The sequence below is a fragment of the Podarcis tiliguerta genome (assembly GCF_965153285.1).
Source record: "Podarcis tiliguerta genome assembly, chromosome: 12".
Lineage (NCBI taxonomy): Eukaryota > Metazoa > Chordata > Lepidosauria > Squamata > Lacertidae > Podarcis > Podarcis tiliguerta.
The window spans coordinates 7925409-7944666 of NC_139545.1; the positions used below are offsets into that span (position 1 = coordinate 7925409).

The window sequence follows — 19258 nt, forward strand, 5'->3', positions numbered from 1 at the left end:
CCCAGGTAGGGATGTCAGACAAGTCTGATGAAAACAAAACAGCGTGGAGACTGCCCATATTCACTCATTCGTCTGATGTCTGGGACAGAAGTCAATCCAGTGAATACATTTGGTATTCACTGTTGTTGTCTCAGTTCTCAAATTATACATTACACCTGTCAATGCACACACACACCGAGTGAGAGACTTCCATTGCATTTAACTCTGTATCGAAATGAATGGGGTGGAATAACATAACAATATAATTTATATGAGTTACATAATTAATTACAGTGGTGCCTCGCAAGACGAAATTAATTCATTCTGCGAGTCTCTTCGTCTAGCGGTTTTTTCGTCTTGCGAAGCAACCCTATTAGCGGCTTAGCGGATTAGCGCTATTAGCGGTTTAGTGGCTATTAAAGGCTTAAGGGATTAGCAGATTAGCTGCTAAAAGGCTATTAGCGGTTTAGCGGCTTAGAAAAAGGGGGTGGGGAGTGGGAAAAAATCTCAAGACTCGCAAGACATTTTCGTCTTGCGAAGCAAGCCCATAGGGAAATTCGTCCTGCGAAGCACATCGAAAAATGGAAAACCCTTTCGTCTAGCGGGTTTTCTGTCTTGCGAGGCATTCGTCTTGCAGGGTACCACTGTACTTAAGCTAAGTGAGCTTGCAACAGGGATGAATAGCGCAGTTTGAGGAAGAAGAGAAATTGCAGGGGGAGAGAAACAGGGCTGCGTATGATGGGTACAGCGCAGAATGGGAAACAATGCCTTCTTACATCCCTACTCCCAGGTAAGCGTGTACAGGATTGCAAGACTGTGCATATTGGGAATATCGTTATTACATAGTTACTTTTCAAAGTACTGAAAGACTTCAACTATTGCATAACACAATTGCCATATTACTTGCGTTCCTAAAATATGCAAAGGCATTTGATTTATTGTCCTTTAAAACTGCTTGCGGAGCCCTAAAGGTGCCTGTTCTTCACGCAAACCGCATACTTTGAACATTAAAATCTACACTTGTAGAAGTTATGATCAAAATTACAGAAATGCATTTTAATTTCCTCCAGGGCCAAACAAGCAAGAGCAGACAATTTCCTACTGTTCTTTTAATAAAAAAAATATGTCTCTTTGCAAAACATCTGCTTCAGGAATTATCTTTAAAAGTTTGTTGCAACAATTTCAGGCGCTTGTATTATTTCACAACTGGATCAAGAATATGTGCGCAGGGCTTCCCACAAGCATTAAAATGAACTGGAAAAGTTAATAAATATTAATGAAGCATGAAACCGAGAATCTACAGGTGATCCTGCTAGGAAACCAAAGATTTGCTGCAATCTCTGCTGCTGTTGACTTTGCTGTAATCTCTGTTAAGTGCTCTGAAACAAGGCCAGAACAGAGGGAGATCAGCAGAGATAAGGCACTCTCATATATGCATTTAATTGAAACAAAATTCTTTAAAGTGAGCGTGTTTGCTTTACCATTTACAGCTAACGCGCAAAATTAAGGGACAGCTCCAATATTTGTCCTGTGATCCATTCACAACATGCAGATTCCAAAAGATAATGAAAAATTGCACAGCCCAAGAAAAAGCAAGAATCTTGGTAGCATAGGGAATCTCCTTTAACTTGAAGCCTTTGGTTCGAGTCTTACCCTCCAGAGCAGGAGAAAACAATATAATTAATGGATGGAGATCTGGGCTTGTGGATTCCTAACCTTCTGCCCCTTGTTCATATAACATCTGAAAAGTGCTCGAATCAGTAAAAGATAAGACGATCAAGGCCGATTAATTAATTATGCTCAAGAAAGGGTCTCTCTTCTCCAGTGGTAATTTGGGTGGCAGAAACTATGTGTGGGATGTATCTTGTTTTAGGGGTGGGCCTAGCTTATTTTTGTAGATTTCTTTGTAGGTTTCGGGGATGGAACATTCCTCAAGGCTTTTTGTGATCTTTGTGAACTTTTTAACATTTGGAGGGGAGGGGGCACATAAATGACAAATACAGGTCAGAAGAGGGCTTGGAAAAGCAGAATTTTGAAAAGAAGCCCACAATAAGCCTGCAATAAGATACAGCAGTGTTCTTCCTTGAGACTGGCCCAGCAGGAATGTAATGTCTTTCCCCCGAAGCTTTTCTGATTAATTTAAAATGACTGGTCCCACATGAGATGACTAAACATGGGGCAAGGGGCCAGCATTGATCCTATTAGCATTGAATATATTCAATATATTCTGTTGTTTTGGGTGAGCATAAAGACAAAACAGATCAATATGGAGAATATAAATAATACAATTTTTTTTGGGAAGCGGGGTCAAAAAGATAAAGGGAAAGCAATTTTGGGGAGAAAAAGCATCAGATCAACAGCAAGAACAAAGACTGCTTTTTTGGCTGTTTGTTCCCCCACCGCGAAAAAGTGTGTGTGTATCTCACCATGCATCTATTAAATATTTCTAGAGAGATTTCCATTTCACCAGTAATCAACACTGTACATTTGGGGTGTTTACTTGCAAAAGTAAGAGCATCTATTACAAAATGGGTTGCATTTTAGCTCACATTCCAGAACAGGCACCATTCACTGTTTCAAAGTACTGCCTAACAGGTATTCTAACTGCTTCCAGGCTTGCAAGTACATACCTCTCTAACTCAGTTTTAGCTCAGCTCAGCTTGTTAGTGTTTACACTTTGTCTTCATTTATGAGTTTGCAGTTATTAGTTATTATAATTTCTCCCCGTCTAAGAACTGGACAATTTGCCAATGCTTATTTCTGTTCCAGGTGAAAGTGATGGTCAGGCTCGTCACTGTAAAAAGTGCACTACTTCTGAATATCCCCCATTTGATGCAATTAGCTTGATTGTACAAAAAGTCACTACTCCCATATTCACAACATGCAATCTGTGTTAAGTGTTTGGCAACGGTTCAAAAACCTGTTGCTTTATTCTGGATAATTCTTTCCATCTGCAGATTATTGCTCTATGAAAGGAAAATAATGAGTGTTAGTTGCCTCTGAACCACCAATCAATGTCAAGAAATAAGCAGGGGAAAATCAAAATAAAATTTGCAAATAAAAAATTATTAATAAAAAAGAAATCAACAGGATGGGCGGGGCAGGGGGGAAGAGATTTGGACCCACTTCCAGAAAAACGAGCATTATAACCTGAAAATGAGCATTATAAACTGGGATAGAATTTTCTGAAAATCACAATGTCATATTTTTCTGCACTGATCTTTCTTTCCCTACTGCGACCTTTTATGATATTTCCTATTCATTTTTCTTTTATTCAAATATTAGATGTGTGCAAGAAAATGAAGTCAAAAGCAAACTACAATGCTACAAAAATGTTGCAGTACTATAACAATACATTTTAACTAGTTTTCACCACTACAGCTATTTTTTAACTATTACTATAATTATTACTAATTACATTTCTATACTGCCCTTCATCCTAGGACCACAGGGCAGTTTACAATATCAAAACACAAAAAATATATAGCATAGTAAAAATAAGCATAACCCCCCCACAAATGAAGATTAAAAGGCCATTGATTGTTTAATTATCATCAATTGCTTCCAAGCCTGCCTTTTTAAATTATTGTCATTTAATCTAGTTGGTGCCATAAGCTTTTTCGTCATTCACAACTCCTCTTTAAAATTCATACATACAGTAGAACATGAGACATTCTTCCAAATCTAGACATGTTTTCCCTCTGAAATTGTCATCAACATATCTCGTTTCCATTCTACCCGGCCATTGTGCCCTGATGATTTCAAATCAGTTATAATCTCATATATACTACTCAGAGTAACTTTAACCTGATTATCAGATGCAATTGATAACTCAAACTTTGTTGGGTCTCTTAGAAGAGTTTGGATTTGATATCCCGCCTTTCACTCCCCTTCAGGAGTCTCAAAGCGGCTCACATTCTCCTTTCCCTTCCTCCCCCACAACAAACACTCTGTGAGGTGAGTGGGGCTGAGAGACTGTGACTGGCCCAAGGTCACCCAGCAGCTGCATGAGGAGGAGCGGAGACGCGAACCCGGTTCCCCAGATTAGGAGTCCACTGCTCTTAACCACTACACCACGCTGGCTCTTAGTGAACTGAATGTCCTTATGTGTGTGTAGAATATACATATGTTTGCATATGACTGTGCATACAATTAGGTGCTCCATCTATAATACCATGCTACGCTTTGTGTTGTACAGAAACAAAGCCAAGGGAAAATCTGTCCCCTGGCTTTAACATAGCATGATGGTCACTTTCCATGCTTCCGGGAATCAGCAAAAACCACCTGACAACTTCTGCTAACAATTTCCCATGGTTCCCAGTGAAAATTGAAAAGCAGAACTGAACATTGTCGCCACATAGTACTAGCAATATAACTGAGCTCCAGCAGAAAAGGCACTAATGCGAAGTTTGAATGCAAAAGTCAATTCCCAGATCCTTTAGCTAAGCAAAATCAACATCATCCAGTATAGTTACACTGCCATCTACTGCATTCTTTAAATATAACTTTTTAGAGGTGGTAAAAATTGCATTTCTGTTTGAAGCGTAACTAAAGGCAAGTTGGGATTTAATTTGAAGGCATTTCAAAGGCGGGAAATAATGCAATAACTAAAACGCAGATTTTAGTCTTTGAAATCTCTCTCCCCCTTCCTTACAAAAATAGATGTCTCAAACCCAAAATAGGCGGCTGGGACTAAACAGCAATTAATCACCACAACAAGAACAGGCAACGAAAGGCTTAAATATCCACTGAACTGCCAAAAGAAACAGCACAGGAAAAGTTAAAGGGAAGGCACTGTATAGGGGAAAATATCCTTTCCATTCACAGATTCAGACGATGACCAAGAAGATTAAACTGTTGAAATACTTATATGCCAACAAGGTGAATACTTCCACTTTCTTGGAGTTATTTACTGAAATTTCAGTAGTTACAGATACAGATAATTCTGGAGACCCTTCCATTTCCTATGTATGATTGTCATATTTCTACATGTTGGGATTATAGGGTTGTATTCAATGCAGCTGAAGCAGAGTTCTGTTGGTGCAACAGGACTTCTGCTTCTTCTGCTCTGCCTAGACCTACAAAAAAATCTACTCACTCCTCTGGAGCTGATTTTTAGGGTGCAAGGTGTGCTGGGAGGGACAGGAGAGGAAAAGGAAGTTCCACTGCATGAAAGGAAGTCTGTTGGATGAGTATAACTGCAGCATTGGAAAGAGTCCTTAGTTAAGGTTGGAACCTATGCATGTTGACCGGACAATATTTCCTATCCGTGTCCCTTTGTGCACATTCCCTATGCCGTGAGAATGTGCACAATCACTGCCGCATGTGCACATTCTCTAGTCAGCCCATATTAACTACAACAACTGCACAAAAATAAAACATGGCCCCTTCTCCCGTTCACCGGACACTCTTTATCTATGTCAAGAGAGTACAGGGAATGGGACGGAGCAGTCGTTCATACAAACAGAATAAAGATGAACTATTTTTTAAAAAATCTGTTTCGCTTAATATTACACATTTGGAGAGTCATCTGCATCTTCATAAACCATGGGTTGTGAAAACATGGATGAGTTATGGCTGCACACTCCAACCCTGCCTGCCTTGCTGCCACTGGCCTTGGTATAGAAATCTTGACTTGCGTTAAGCTTGAGTTCCCAATTACATCCAAACTGGGAAACTGGCTTAATGTCGGTTAACAAACCAGGACAAGAAGCTCAGACTAGATCATGTGATGGGGGGGAGGGAGGGAGGGAGGGAGGGAGGGAGGGAGGAAGGAAGGAAGGAAGGAAGGAAGGAAGGAGGAATGTACAGCCATGGTGCTCATCCACAGCATTATAAACCATGGTTTACAAGACCACAGATAATCCTTCAAACACAGCCATAGTTTGAAAGTCATGACTTTGAGATCATATTGCTTTCTTCATCAATTCCATTTAAAATGAATGAGTTTAGATAAACATTTTAGGCCTTAAGTATGAATCTGTATTAACAAAAATGTGTTAACACTGAAAGTTTTAGGTTTTAATATTTTTTCTGGATATCAGACATGACTCGCACAAACTGAAGCCCTTTCAAATTATCATTGAGATTAATGGGAGATACATAAGGACACAATTAACATGATTACTGAAATCAGTGGGAGTTAACTATTAGTTGACAAAATCCTGCCTTTATAATGAAGGTGATAAACCCCAGGAAGTGTTTTGCCCAATTTTTACTCTTCAGAAATGAGAAGAGCAAAATATAGTTGAACAACAACGTAAGTACATTCATATTTCGCAAAACCCAGCTGGAACACGGTAGTAGCTAAATGCTGTATCACTGTCAGGCAAATGATTTATTAAATATGCTACTCTTTTTTTCCTCCAAAAGGATACAAAAAAATTACAAAATTTCTGGCACTGCTTTAAAAACTCTATATTTAGGCTAAAGTTAAACTAGTATCACTGAGCTCAATAAAAGAGTAATGTAAATGGTTCATTTTGCCTGCCAAAAATACAGAATATTTGACAGAAAATTGTATCTTTTCCATAATTACTAGCATAAACAATTGTTCTGTGCTTGGTTCAAGCAGGGGTAATGCATATCAAGGAATTAATACCTCCCAGTTCTCAGAACGATGGACCTATGGAACAGTTGTTTATTTTTAAAATGTATCTGCTCTTTTAAGTTTATATGTCTGAGAATTTTATAATCATATGCGCTTATTTGCAGTTTTAAAGTTGGCATATATAGTGTGTCTTGGCTTGGGTTCTTAAGAATACTAGATATTTTGAAAGGTCTGCTGCACCACAAAAGGACTTCTTGCTTGCCAGTGGATTAAATATGTTTATCTGGTGCCAAGATAAAAGCTAGACTGTGTAACTGGTTTTTGATGTATGCAGTGTCCCCATTGGACAAACTTTAAAATCAGATAGGCTGTTTACCCACATGATTGCAGACGATGTGTTGCCTTTGCAAGCATATACCCAGACCACCAACAAAGTGCAATTACTTGTGAAGGACAAATGGAAATACAGTGAAGAATTAGGAGAGGCTTGACCAAGTTCCTATTTCTATGAAGTGGCAACTGTGCATAATCCATCTCGTTTCTCTACCGAATCTGTCACAGTGTTTGTACATACAGTAAAACTGTCAATGCTCATTCTAGCTCATTTGTGAGTTAACTTCCTATGCCCTGGGCATGGTAGATGAAATTTGCACAGCCTTTTCCTACATGGACCATAAGCTCAGACCTTCATGGGTTTAAAAAACTGAGGCTTAGTGCACAGGTTTCTCCTCTCCTTGAATAGCAAGTCTCACACTGCCTGGAGTGCGAAAGGACTTCTGATTTCATGCAGGTTCATCCAATGAATGACAACAGATTTGTCACCCCCAAAATAATGCATTTCAATGGAGTCTGTTCACACGTTCAGCTGTGAGCTAGCCAAAGCTGAACAGTGATGCAGCTGCCTGGGCCTTTGCACTTAACCTTGTACATGTCCACATCTCAGCAAAAGGATGGAAAGTCCATGCCTGCTTGGAACAGGCTTTGGACTAGAACATGGGCTGTTCCGGATCCAGCCCAATCGCCTTCTAAATCCAGCCCGCGGACGGTCCGGGAATCAGCGTGTTTTTACTTGAGTAGAATGTGTCCTTTTATTTAAAATGCGTCTCTGGGTTATTTGTGGGGCCTGCCTGGTGTTTTTACATGAGCAGAATGTGTGTGCTTTTAAAAAAAATGCATCTCTGGGTTATGTGTGGGGCATAGGAATTCATTCATTATTTTTTCCCAAAATATAGTCCGGCTCCCCACAAGGTCTGAGGCATAGTGGACCAACCCCCTGCTGAAAAAGTTTGCTGACCCCTGGACTAGTAGATACTGGAAGATGCCCTGTTCTGGAGAGCTCAGCAAAGTCACACTCCAATTACCAGTCATTCACTGCATGACTTCATGGTGACCGCAAATTTCATAAGCCCATCCTCCCCATGGATGCTCCTAATGGATATCAGGAGTATTGACTGTGAAGTCACATTTTCTTGAAGGAGGAAGTTGCAAGTATTAAGCATGTTTGTAAAGAGCCGGCTTAATGTAATAAACTTCAACTGTACACGTTCATGCAGCTTGCCGAATCTAAACATGAAGGAAGCGGATGGGAGTTTCCATCCAATTGTCCCACAAAGTTCATCTTCTGAGGTTCTGCTTCAAATCCCTTGATCTCAGGAGGCAAAGTTGGTATCAACTAGGGTCAGTTAGCAAGGCCTTGCCAAGCAAGTTCTGCCAGGCCCCATTACTCTATTGCTTTAGTGGCTGGTGAAGACCTGGCTTCTTAAAACAGTCTTTGATCAGTTGTGTAATTTTTGCTGGCTCAGTTTAATAGATGTTAAATAGATACTATTAACTTATTAATTTGAATGTGTGTTGGGGTGTAGAGGAGCCAGGTTGCCCTAAAAACCGAGGGGACCTGTCACTTTGTCTGGAGGAGGCCAAATGCTCTGGAGGAACTGGCCACTGAAGCTACAACGTGTGTGACACTAGGCCTCCTCAACACTGAGTGGGCCCAGCCCCTTTCTAACAAATATTGAGGGGGCCAAAGACACATCAGCCCCCTAGAGGTGTTGTGTGGCTGTCTAGTCTCCTCAAACCTATTTGGAGAAATAGACAGGACAAAGACTTCTAAAATAATAATAATCTGCCATCATTCCTTCATGTGTGTGAAGTGATTTTGACAGCTCGCAAGAAGTCATCCTGTACTGACTTACACCAGAGTAGTCTTCTGCCTGTTCCAATTGATTTCCTCACTGTGATACACAGTTCTGAGTATGCAGAATAAAGCCTGTGATTCTAACCTGAACTCATTTGGAGCAGATGAACACATTTAAACGTCACTCTTGGAAAATAAATGAAACATATGAATGCTGGGTCAGAAACTAAACTCCCATTATATTTATCCAAAAGATTTGCCAAAAATAAAAGCTACATTAGAAATATGCTACTATTGTGTTTCAAATACCATGTCGCAGTAAAAGGGGTAAGGAGTATTTTGAGGTGAACATACCTGGATTTATCAACTATGAAACAAACTGCAGCTCATAAAAAGTTATGAGGAAGTTAGAAAGCTGCTAAGTGACAGCTTTTAAAAAACACACATACCACAACTTTTTTTTTTGTGATTTGGGGCTCCAGCTTTTTATTTGTTTAGTTTGGACAGGTTTGCTTTAAAAAAATAAGTATTTTTAAAAAGATGTTGGATAACATGGGAAAATGCAACCTTGTATTATTTTTGCTCTTTGTAAACTGCTCTGAGATACTTTCCTGACTGAAGAGCAGGGTAACAAAAAAATGTAAATAAATAAGCAAAACAATCCCAGGAAATCACAAAATGAGCACTCAAATCATATATTGTGGGTGCCCTTTGCGGGATTGCGTGCGGTGCTACAGTTCCCAGGGAACTTGGGCTGGCCAGCTTCTCAGTGTATTATTCAGAGGTTCATGCCCAGCCGCAGTATTCAGTTTCATTGCTGGGAGGTGGGGCCAGCCCCATCATAAATAGGGGGAGGAGCCAGTATTAGCCAGGCAGATGGCTCTGGAGATTCACCCTCCCTACCTTCCCTTATTTAATGTTTTCTTGTTTGCTGGTTAACTTTTGCTCCCTGTTTAACGGGCGCTGCTAGGTTCTATGACTGGTTGCTGTTGAAGGACCGGGAAGAAATTTTCCTGCATTGGCAGGTTTTGTCTTCCCCATACCAATTTGTCACAACTTTGGTGGTTATGGCCTTGGATGGAATCCTTTAGTATTTTCTCCCCTATAATGGGGGGGGGAGTGGTGATTCACCCCCCTGCGGCGGCGATTCCAGGGTCCCCTCTTAAAGGGGTTATATAAATGGGTGTCACTGGTCATGCACTGAAAGCCATCCAATAAGCATTAGATGATCACCAGGGCTAGCTGGCTAAATTAGTCCTATTTGGGCCAGCGAGGAGACTGGGGAGAATTAGCTGTGGGATCCCAGAGTGGGTAATCTTCATAAAAAGGGGAGGGGGAGGGAAGGAAGGGGAATAAAAGATCAGGCTAAGTTCAAATTGAAAGCCAGGCGGAATCGCTCTGTCTTACAGGCCCTGCAGAAGGAAGTTAAATCCTGCAGGGCTCTGGTCTCGTGGGACAGAGCATTCCACCAGGTCGGAGCCATCACTGAGAAGGCCCTGGCCCTGGTGGAGGATAGTCTGACTTCCTTAGGGCCCGGGACCTCTAAACTATGATCCTTCATAGACCTTAAAGTCCTTAGCAGGGCATACCAGGAGAGATGGTCCCGTAAATACAAGGGCCCTAAGTAGGCAGATAACAGGACCTCCCTCCCACTTGCCCCTGGTACTTCAGCCCCTCGTATAAGAAGAAGGATCACAGCTGGAGGCAGCAATGCTTCTGAATAGCAGCTCGACTCCCGCTTGTGGGTTTCCCACAGGGATCTGGTTGTCTACTGTGAGAATACGATGCTGGACTTCCTGGGCCATTGCTCTGATCCAGCAAGGCTCTCTCTTATGTCCTTTTGATCTCTGGACTGAAATGACAGGCTAGGCAGAAAATCACTGGCAAAGGATTCATATATATATATTTTCCTGTTAGAAAACATTCAGCTGTGCATTTTAGCCAGCAGAATAAAGACGAATAACACACTGTGAGGCCACAGAGAGGGAACAGGGGATATGTTGCGTTTATAATGGTGCTTAGCTCCCAAGCAATTTCAAGCTCTTCTTTTACAACATCACAACTGCTTTTCAACTGCACAAATAAGCCGTGGGATATTTACAGGAAGGCTGCTTTCAACATCTCCTAAACAGGGCCTGTGTATCTGTGGCCAACACTAAGCAAGACAGTGATAAACAAGGTATTCCTTTTGTGAAAGAGAGCTTTGTATGTTAAAATTGCGTTATTAAGAAGGGACTGAAAAGCTACTGTAATGGAAAGCATGTGATATTTACATTAGAGTCTGCCATGGCAGCTGTGAATTAGCCTGACTTTATGCTTCAAGGCCTATCTCTGAGGCAGGGGTGTTAGGGTAAAAATGGCTAGTGTCTTTTAAACTGTGGCTAGCCGCCTTTACCCTCTTGAAAGAGACCATCTTGGCTGTGAGTCCTGGAAGACCAGCTCCCTACCTTGCAAGTGTTTTTCCGCCTGGCCTGGGAGGACGGAGCCTGGACTGACTCCAGCTACAAAAGCTCAGGCTGTTAAACAGAATCTTGGGCTGGGGGGATGTTTGACATTTGTTGTTGTTGATGATGTTAATTTTTAATCTTTATTTTCAGACCTTATTATTTATGAGGAATCTGCTCAGTTTGGTTGTGTACTTTTTGAAGTGTTTTATTTATTGTTTATGACCTCCGAAGAATTGATGCTTTTGAATTATGGTGCTGGAGGAGACTCTTGAGAGTCCCATGGACTGCAAGAAGATCAAACCTATCCATTCTGAAGGAAATCAGCCCTGAGTGCTCACTGGAAGGACAGATCCGGAAGCTGAGGTTCCAATACTTTGGCCACCTCATAAGAAGAGAAGACTCCCTGGAAAAGACCCTGATGTTGGGAAAGATGGAGGGCACAAGGAGAAGGGGACGACAGAGGATGAGATGGTTGGACAGTGTTCTCAAAGCTACTAAAATGAGTTTGACCAAACTGCGGGAGGAAGTGGAAGACAGGAGTGCCTGGCGTGCTCTGGTTCATGGGGTCATGAAGAGTCGGACACAACTAAACAACAATGACTATGTTCATTTGCAATTATGAGTATGGTTAACTATGGAAAGGCGGCATCTCTGAGCCTCTGATGTAAGGCACTGAAGTTGCAGCTTGTAGGAGTGCTAGCCTGTCTGTCCCATAGAATCAAAGAACTGCAGAGTTAGAAGGTACCTTTTGGGTCATCTAGTCCCTGCAATGCCGGAATCTCAACTAGATCATATTAGAATCATAGTCTCTTCCTATGCTTCACTTGCATATTTGTAAATAAATCTCAAAAACTTCAAAAAGGAAGCCAAACTCAGGTATATGCTTTCCCCAGAATTTTTGAGTGCTTGAGGAAGTAGGCTGCATGTGTCACTGCTGTTTGTATTGGGAATTACGTTTCCTTGAGCTGGTGTGACCATGCCAAAATGGAGGGTGTGGCAGCAACAATGCATTTAATGGCATTTACATGCCTTTGTCCCTTGTATCTCCTTTTGACTCCCCTCACGCACCCGCAAGCTTAGATTGCAAGCTCCTAGGGGCAGGGATCTATCTTTTGGGTGTGTAACTAACAGCACCATCAAAATGCTGGCCACACTTCTATGCAATTTCCTTACTGGTGGTGATGTGAAAACTGTGGGTTGCACAACAGATATAAATACTGTTTACTGGAGGCAGGGAAACATTTGCTTTAATTAATTAATTAATTAATTAATTAAAACAACAACAACAACCAAAACATCCAAGTTTTATTATAGTGATGAATAAAGAGCAGAAAATGTCCTGAATAAAAAGCTGCCTAAAACATCCAACCAAATGACTCTTTATAATGGACAGTGGCATAGCGTGGGTTGTCAGCACCTGGGGCAAGGCAAGTAATTTGCGCCCCCTAACCCGTGGATTTGCGCCTCCTAACCCATGGATTTGCGCCCCCTAACCCTAACCCCCAGATGTTGCGCCCGGTGCGGCCGCCCCCCCCCCCGCACCCCCCACGCTACGCCACTGATAATGGGGAATCATGCAGAAGACACTACCACGTTTTGATGCTAAATAAGTCACGGAATTAGGTTCAAACTAAAGGAGCTACTTGAATATTGACTGGCAGAAAATTATATGGAAGTGGCTTCTTGTTATGTATCTTCCATTTTCCCAATAAGGGGAATGAACTTTTTTCTGACATTTTATGTCCTCGGTGCGGAACACTGTTTGCTCATTAAAGCTAATGGATGCTAAATACTTACCAGGGACTGAAAGGGGGCCGCGGGGGGGGGGGGGATGCACATTTTATGCCAAGGCCGTGCCTAATCCTTGTGTCTGTGTTGTGTCTGACAGAAAGCTTACCTTCCACAGCAGCACAGCCAGAAACAGGAAGATGAGAATTCCCACCAGCAAACTGATAGCAATGATCCATCCAACCACATAACCACGAGGCTCCAGATTATGCAAGGCCTCAAAGACCACCTACAAAGCAATTAGGAAAATATATATATATCATTTACACAACAAGTCTTCATTATTTCGTATGACAGACATGCTACACTGAATTCCCTATTAACATTTCCAAAGCATAGCACAGTATAATAATGTCAAACACATTTGCAACTTTCAGCTGTCAAGGCTACTTTTCCTCAAGGGTTTTAAAAAAGCCTTTCCTTTAAAAAACACACACACAAGAAACAAAATCAGATGTAAGCACTGATAAGAAGAAATGTCTCATTCTCTGAAATTCCATCTTATTGCCATTCCTCCCCAGGCATAAAGTTCCCTTCACTGTCAGCTATCACAAGGGTGTAGCAGCTGGCACGAAGATGCCAATCTCCTCTAATTTCCATTAAAACTTCTAGAAACTCATTCAAAAAAAGAAAGGACAGAACAGAATGGGTCAATTTTCATTGAAACCAGTCATCTGGTAGCAAAGCTTCAAGAGTTGAGAAGTGCAACCTTCCCAGGCCAAAGGGTCAAATCAAATTCACCAACCCTCCAGGCAGGATAAAGTAATATAGTCTTAAGTTCCATGAGCTATAAAGGTAAAGGTAAAGGGACCCCTGACCATTAGGTCTAATCGTGGCCGATTCTGGGGTTGCGGCGCTCGTCTCGCTTTATTGGCCGAGGGAGCCGGCGTACATCTTCCGGGTCATGTGGCCAGCATGACTAAGCTGATTCTGGCGAACCAGAGCAGCGCACGGAAACGACATTTACCTTCCCGCAGGAGCAGTACCTATTTATCTACTTGCACTTTGACGTGCTTTCAAACTGCTAGGTTGGCAGGAGCAGGGACCGAGCAACAGGAGCTCACCCCGTCGCAGGGATTCGAACCGCTGACCTTCTGATCAGCAAGTCCTACCCACAGCGCCACCCACATGAGCTATACATTAATGCAAAACATTATTTCCCAGCATTTCTGTTAATTTTGCACTGGCTGGATTTCTTAAGTGGTACGTTGGTACTAAAGACTATTACTAATTCAACAACTACTACTGTCATTTATTATTGTTGATATTATTTAAAAGCCAAGGCAAAATGTCTATATGTCATTTGTGCCTACTTGGAAAGATATTCCAATGTATCTGTCCGCTGATCAGGGGTTAGAAATACATATCTGCCTTCCAGCAATCTACTCAAACCAGCAGATTCGTTTTTCCAGAGAGCTTTTCCAGATATAACCTTCCAAAGTAGACACATACATATTAGTGACGATGTTTCCCCGCTCTCAAATTCAAAATGAAATCAGATCACTCAAAATCATTCAATACTCCTGTATACAAGCTTCCGGTTGGAACACAATATTATGGTTTCACAGGTATGGACTCAAATACCACCCAAGGCTATGCCAAGGAAGAAGAAAGAAGGCTTTGCCTTAGACTGTAAGGCCAACTGTCACTGACTCTGTTGCCATTACCCAATGCCACTATTGAGTTGAGTAGTTGAATCAGAACAATTGTAGCGTAAATTGACATAATATTTGCCGGGCATGGGATGGTTGGGGGTTTTTTTTAGTAATGGAGTAGTAGGGATCTATTATTAAAATATTATTGTCATTGTTGCTTTTATGCATTTGTGATGTTCTTTTTATCCCTAACCTCAATAAAACAATATGAGAAAGATACAATGGTAGCCACTTAGATCATTTTATAAATTAAACTCTATTAAAATTAAATTAAATTAATTATTATTATTATTATTTCCATAGAATTAAAGCAATGACAAACCTAGACAGCATTTTAAAAAGTAGAGACATCACCTTGCCAACAAAGGTCCGTATAGTAAAAGCTATGGTTTTCCCAGTAGTGATGTATGGAAGTGAGAGCTGGACCATAAAGAAGGCTGATCGCCGAAGAATTGACGCTTTTGAATTATGGTGCTGGAGGAGACTCTTGAGAGTCCCATGGACTGCAAGAAGATCAAACGCATCCATTCTTAAGGAAATCAGCCCTGAGTGCTCACTGGAAGGACAGATCGTGAAGCTGAGGCTCCAATACTTTGGCCACCTCATGAGAAGAGAAGACTCCCTGGAAAAGACCCTGATGTTGGGAAAGATGGAGGGCACAAGGAGAAGGGGACGACAGAGGACAAGATGGTTGGACAGTGTTCTCGAAGCTACAAACATGAATCTGACCAAACTGCGGGTGGCAGTGGAAGACAGGAGTGCCTGGTGTGCTCTGGTCCATGGGGTCACGAAGAGTCGGGCACGACTGAACGACTAAACAACAACAACATCCATAGAATTATTACCCACAAAGCGTGTCTATGTAGAGAGTCAGGACACTAAGTGCTGGGAACAAACAAAGACAAAGGCCAAAACCTCCATTCCCTGTTACTGATCACCTAGAGAAATTTGTCTGGTCCCTTCTGCAAACAGAATGCTGGACTAAATGGATCTTGGTCTGTTCCAGCAACGCAAGACTTCAAAAAAGAAAGGATGTCACTTTTATAAACATTTCTTTCGTTTTTAAGCAGCACAATCTATCAGCTCCAGTGAAAATAACAAAAAGGGTTTTGATCTAACATGCATCATGACGTGGCCATTGAAAGCATGAAGAAGTGGAAGCAATTCATCTTCTTCAGGTGTTGGCAAGGATGCTGGTGAAAAGGAAATGTGCCAGCCAGACGCCATGCTCTTGAACCACTTACATCTTCACTGCTAGCTAACAATCTGTTAAAGAGCAAATCCTGGTCTTGCCTTTCTTGGCTAGCTTAGCAGTAACATCTCCTTGTACTTAGCGCTGTCTTAGATCTGAGTGATCTCCAACGGCGAAACATATATTATGGTTGATACAGGAGAAAGGAAGACTGGGTTGGGAAAAGGCTGTGGGCCTAATTGAAATAAAAGGGTTATAAAAACGTGGAGTGAATCAGAGACTCATTTTTCATGCTTTGAACCAGATGCCCAAGAACCTGAGCGCAAAACTGGATCCATGTTAGAATGCAGTTTGAGTTCCAGCATTATTTCGCTCTTACAATTCTCAACATATTGAAAAGCTCTTGCTGCAGTTTATTTAGATTCTGCATTTCACACTACACTAAAAGGGCCCTTCCAGGGGAATTTAGAGTTAAATGACTATTCCCCACCCCAACCCCGGGATTTGCTTAGAAATAAATTCACAGTGAGGTTTGGCCGGTGGCACTGTGACAAGGAGAATGCCTGCTGAACCCCCTCAGAAGATTGCCTTTCCACATGGGCCCATACACAGAGTGACCACAAAAATCATCTTGGGGGGAAAGTAACAACCACTTTGGTTTCTAATTTAAAGTGAATGACAGGTCGTTTCCACAGTTGCCATACATCAGAAGCATGTATATTTACCACTGCTCTTTGACGGATGTCTCATACTTAAGGTCCATCAATAGCAACACCCTAGAGGTCCCGGGCCCTAAGGAAGTGAGATTAGCCTCGACCAGAGCCAGGGTCTTTTCAACACTGGCTCCGCTCTGTCTCATGAGACCAGCGCCCTGGGGAATCTGATTTCTTTCCGCAGGGCCTGTAAGACAGAGCTGTTCCGCCTGGCCTTTGGCTTGGAGTCAATTTGGCTCCCTCCCCCTCTTTCTTTTTTTCCTTTCTCCTCCTGTGAAGAGGCTGCATTTTAATGTTTTAATGTTGTCTTTTAATCTTGCTTTTTAAGTTGTATTTTAATCAACTTCTTTTTATTATTGGTTGTTAGCCGCCCTGAGCCCGGTCTTGGCTGGGGAGGGCAGGGTATAAATAAAATTTATTTATTATTATTAAGCAGTAGCAAAGGATGGCACTTATCAGACCTCCCGACAGGTGGGCCGCTACTAGTGACGAGGAGAGAGAGGGGCAAGATGGCAAGGAGGTTGGCGCTGGGCAAGGACACAGGCAGGGCCAATATGGCACTCCTGATGGTGTGTTTGCACAGCACTGATCTCCCCACCATCTTGTCCCTCCCACTCTGCCTCCTGGTCACCAGTACTAACTCACCTGTCAGGAGGCTAGGTAAGTGCCCTCCCGTGCAGTAATATTAGCAAGAAGTAATAATAAACTCATTGGGTTGGATCCGAAGTAAGTTAGTTGCACTTAGTTCTCACTGACACCAACTAGACTCGTGTTGGTCATGACTAACTCCTCACACTGTCATAGTCACCTACTCACAGGGCTTCAGTGCAAGTTAGATCCAACCCTTTTTTCGTTAAACTTGCAGGAAACTTAAGCATCTCCCTTGCTATACATATAAATATACAGTAGTTCACTAAAGTCGGTAATCTGTGCTTACGAAGGAGGAAGGGAAGAGAATATTTAAGTGAAGAGAAGTATGCTGCTTATGTGATACTTGTAACACAAAGATAAATAATCTCTCACACAATTACTGTCCTGCATGAGGTAAGGTAAAGGTAAAGAGATCCCTGACCATTAGGTCCAGGTGTGTCCGACTCTTGCGTTGCGGCGCTCATCTCGCTTTATTGGCCGAGGGAGCCGGCGTACAGCTTCCGGGTCATGTGGCCAGCATGACTAAGCCGCTTCTGGCAAACCAGAGCTGCGCACGGAAACGCCGTTTATCTTCCCGCCGGAGTGGTACCTATTTATCTACTTGCACTTTGACGTGCTTTCGAACTGCTAGGTTGGCAGGAGCAGGGACCGAGCAACGGGAGCTCACCCCATCGCGTGGATTCGAACTGCCGACCTTCTGATTGGCGAGTCCTAGGCTCTGTGGTATAACCCACAGCACCCCCCGTGTCCCCGCAGTGTGGTGCAGAGCCAGTGTGGTGCAGTGGTTAAGAGCGGTAGTCTCGTAATCTGGTGAACCGGGTTCGCTTCCCCGCTCTTCCACATGCAGCTGTTGGGTGACCTTGGGCCAGTCACACTTCTTTGAAGTCTCTCAGCCCCACTCACCTCACAGAGTGTTTGTTATGCGGAGGAACTCCTCCTCCTCCTCCTGCATGAGGTAAGGTAAAAGTAGAAGTTAAAGGACCCCTGGATGATTAAGGCCAGTCAAAGGCGACCATGGGTTTGAGGCTCTAATCTCGCTTTCAGGCTGAGGGAGCCGGCGTTTGGCCACAGATAGTTTTCCAGATCATGTGGCTAGCATGACCAAACTGCTTCTGGCACAACAGAACACCGTGATGCAAACCAAAGCGCACGGAAATGCCATTTACCTTCCTGCCAGAGAGCTACTTATTTATCTACTTGCACTGGCATGCTTTCGAACTGCTAGGTTGGCAGGAGCTGGGACTGAGCAACGGGAGCTCACCCCGTTGTGGGGATTTGAACCGCCGACCTTCTGATCAGCAAGCCCAAGAGGCTCAGTGGTTTAGACCACAGTGCCACCCGTGTCTCTATAGAAGAGGTGAGAATGGACTGGCTAGCACTCTAGATGGGTAACTACCGTATTTTTCCATGTATCACTAGGTTTTTTAACCAAAAAATTGGGGCTCGTCTTATACACGGGTAATGCTGAGAGGTGTTTTCTTAATTTGGAGTCCCCCCAAAAAGGGGGCGTCTCATACACAGAAAAATATGGCAATTTCCTTCCTCTTTGGCATGCGGCTTGGATCATAAACCAGTGCCATCTGGATGGGATCCTTTTACCACATTCTTTCTTATGCTGAGCAAACATCTCTGACTTGCACATGTAGCTTTCTGCCACTTTCCGCATTATGATCAGGATGCTAGTTTACCTGTATGCATGTGTCGCAGCTAAAGTATGCTGGGCATGAAGTTTTAGGTGGCAACGTGTGCCTCTATCTGAACAAAACATTTCAAACAGTTGTTTACAACCGTCCTTTTTAGGGGCAGCCCATTTTTACCAATATGGATAAACAAGGGAGGGTGAAAATCATAATACATATGTAAGACAGTTGTTTAGGATTCTCTTATAAATTGCTTTTTAAAACAGTTTGTGACATCCACCCTACTGCTGAAATGCAAGACTTTTAACACTGAGGAGTGTGGGATACCCAGCAACACTATTTTCAATGGTAAGAAATCTCATCAGCTGTTTCACGTCCGTGTCCATTAGATAGCAGCTCAAAGAGAGGTATGGGGAAGATGAATTGATGCTACTCAAAAGTAAAAAAAGGGGGGGGGGGACTGACAGGGGGCTGTTTCAGAAGGAAGAGGAAGGAGACAACCCAAAAAG

The 19258-nt window shown here is 42.5% G+C and overlaps 1 protein-coding gene across 2 annotated transcripts in view; it reads right to left on the reverse strand.

Annotated features, from left to right (window-relative positions):
• Nucleotides 1–19258, reverse strand: part of ITGA9 (integrin subunit alpha 9) — a 250059-nt gene that overhangs the window by 7551 nt on the left and 223250 nt on the right. The window contains exons 27-28 of one of the 2 annotated variants that reach the window (XR_014503854.1): nucleotides 12670–13127; nucleotides 11250–12488 (exon numbers count right to left, since the gene is read on the reverse strand). Coding sequence is in view for 1 of the 2 variants with exons in the window: in XM_083407018.1 (XP_083263144.1) it covers nucleotides 13008–13127 (120 nt within the window). In the remaining variant the exon portion in view is untranslated. Of the gene's footprint in view, nucleotides 1–11249; nucleotides 12489–12669; nucleotides 13128–19258 lie in introns of those variants that run through there. The other variant, XM_083407018.1, reaches the window with a different exon arrangement.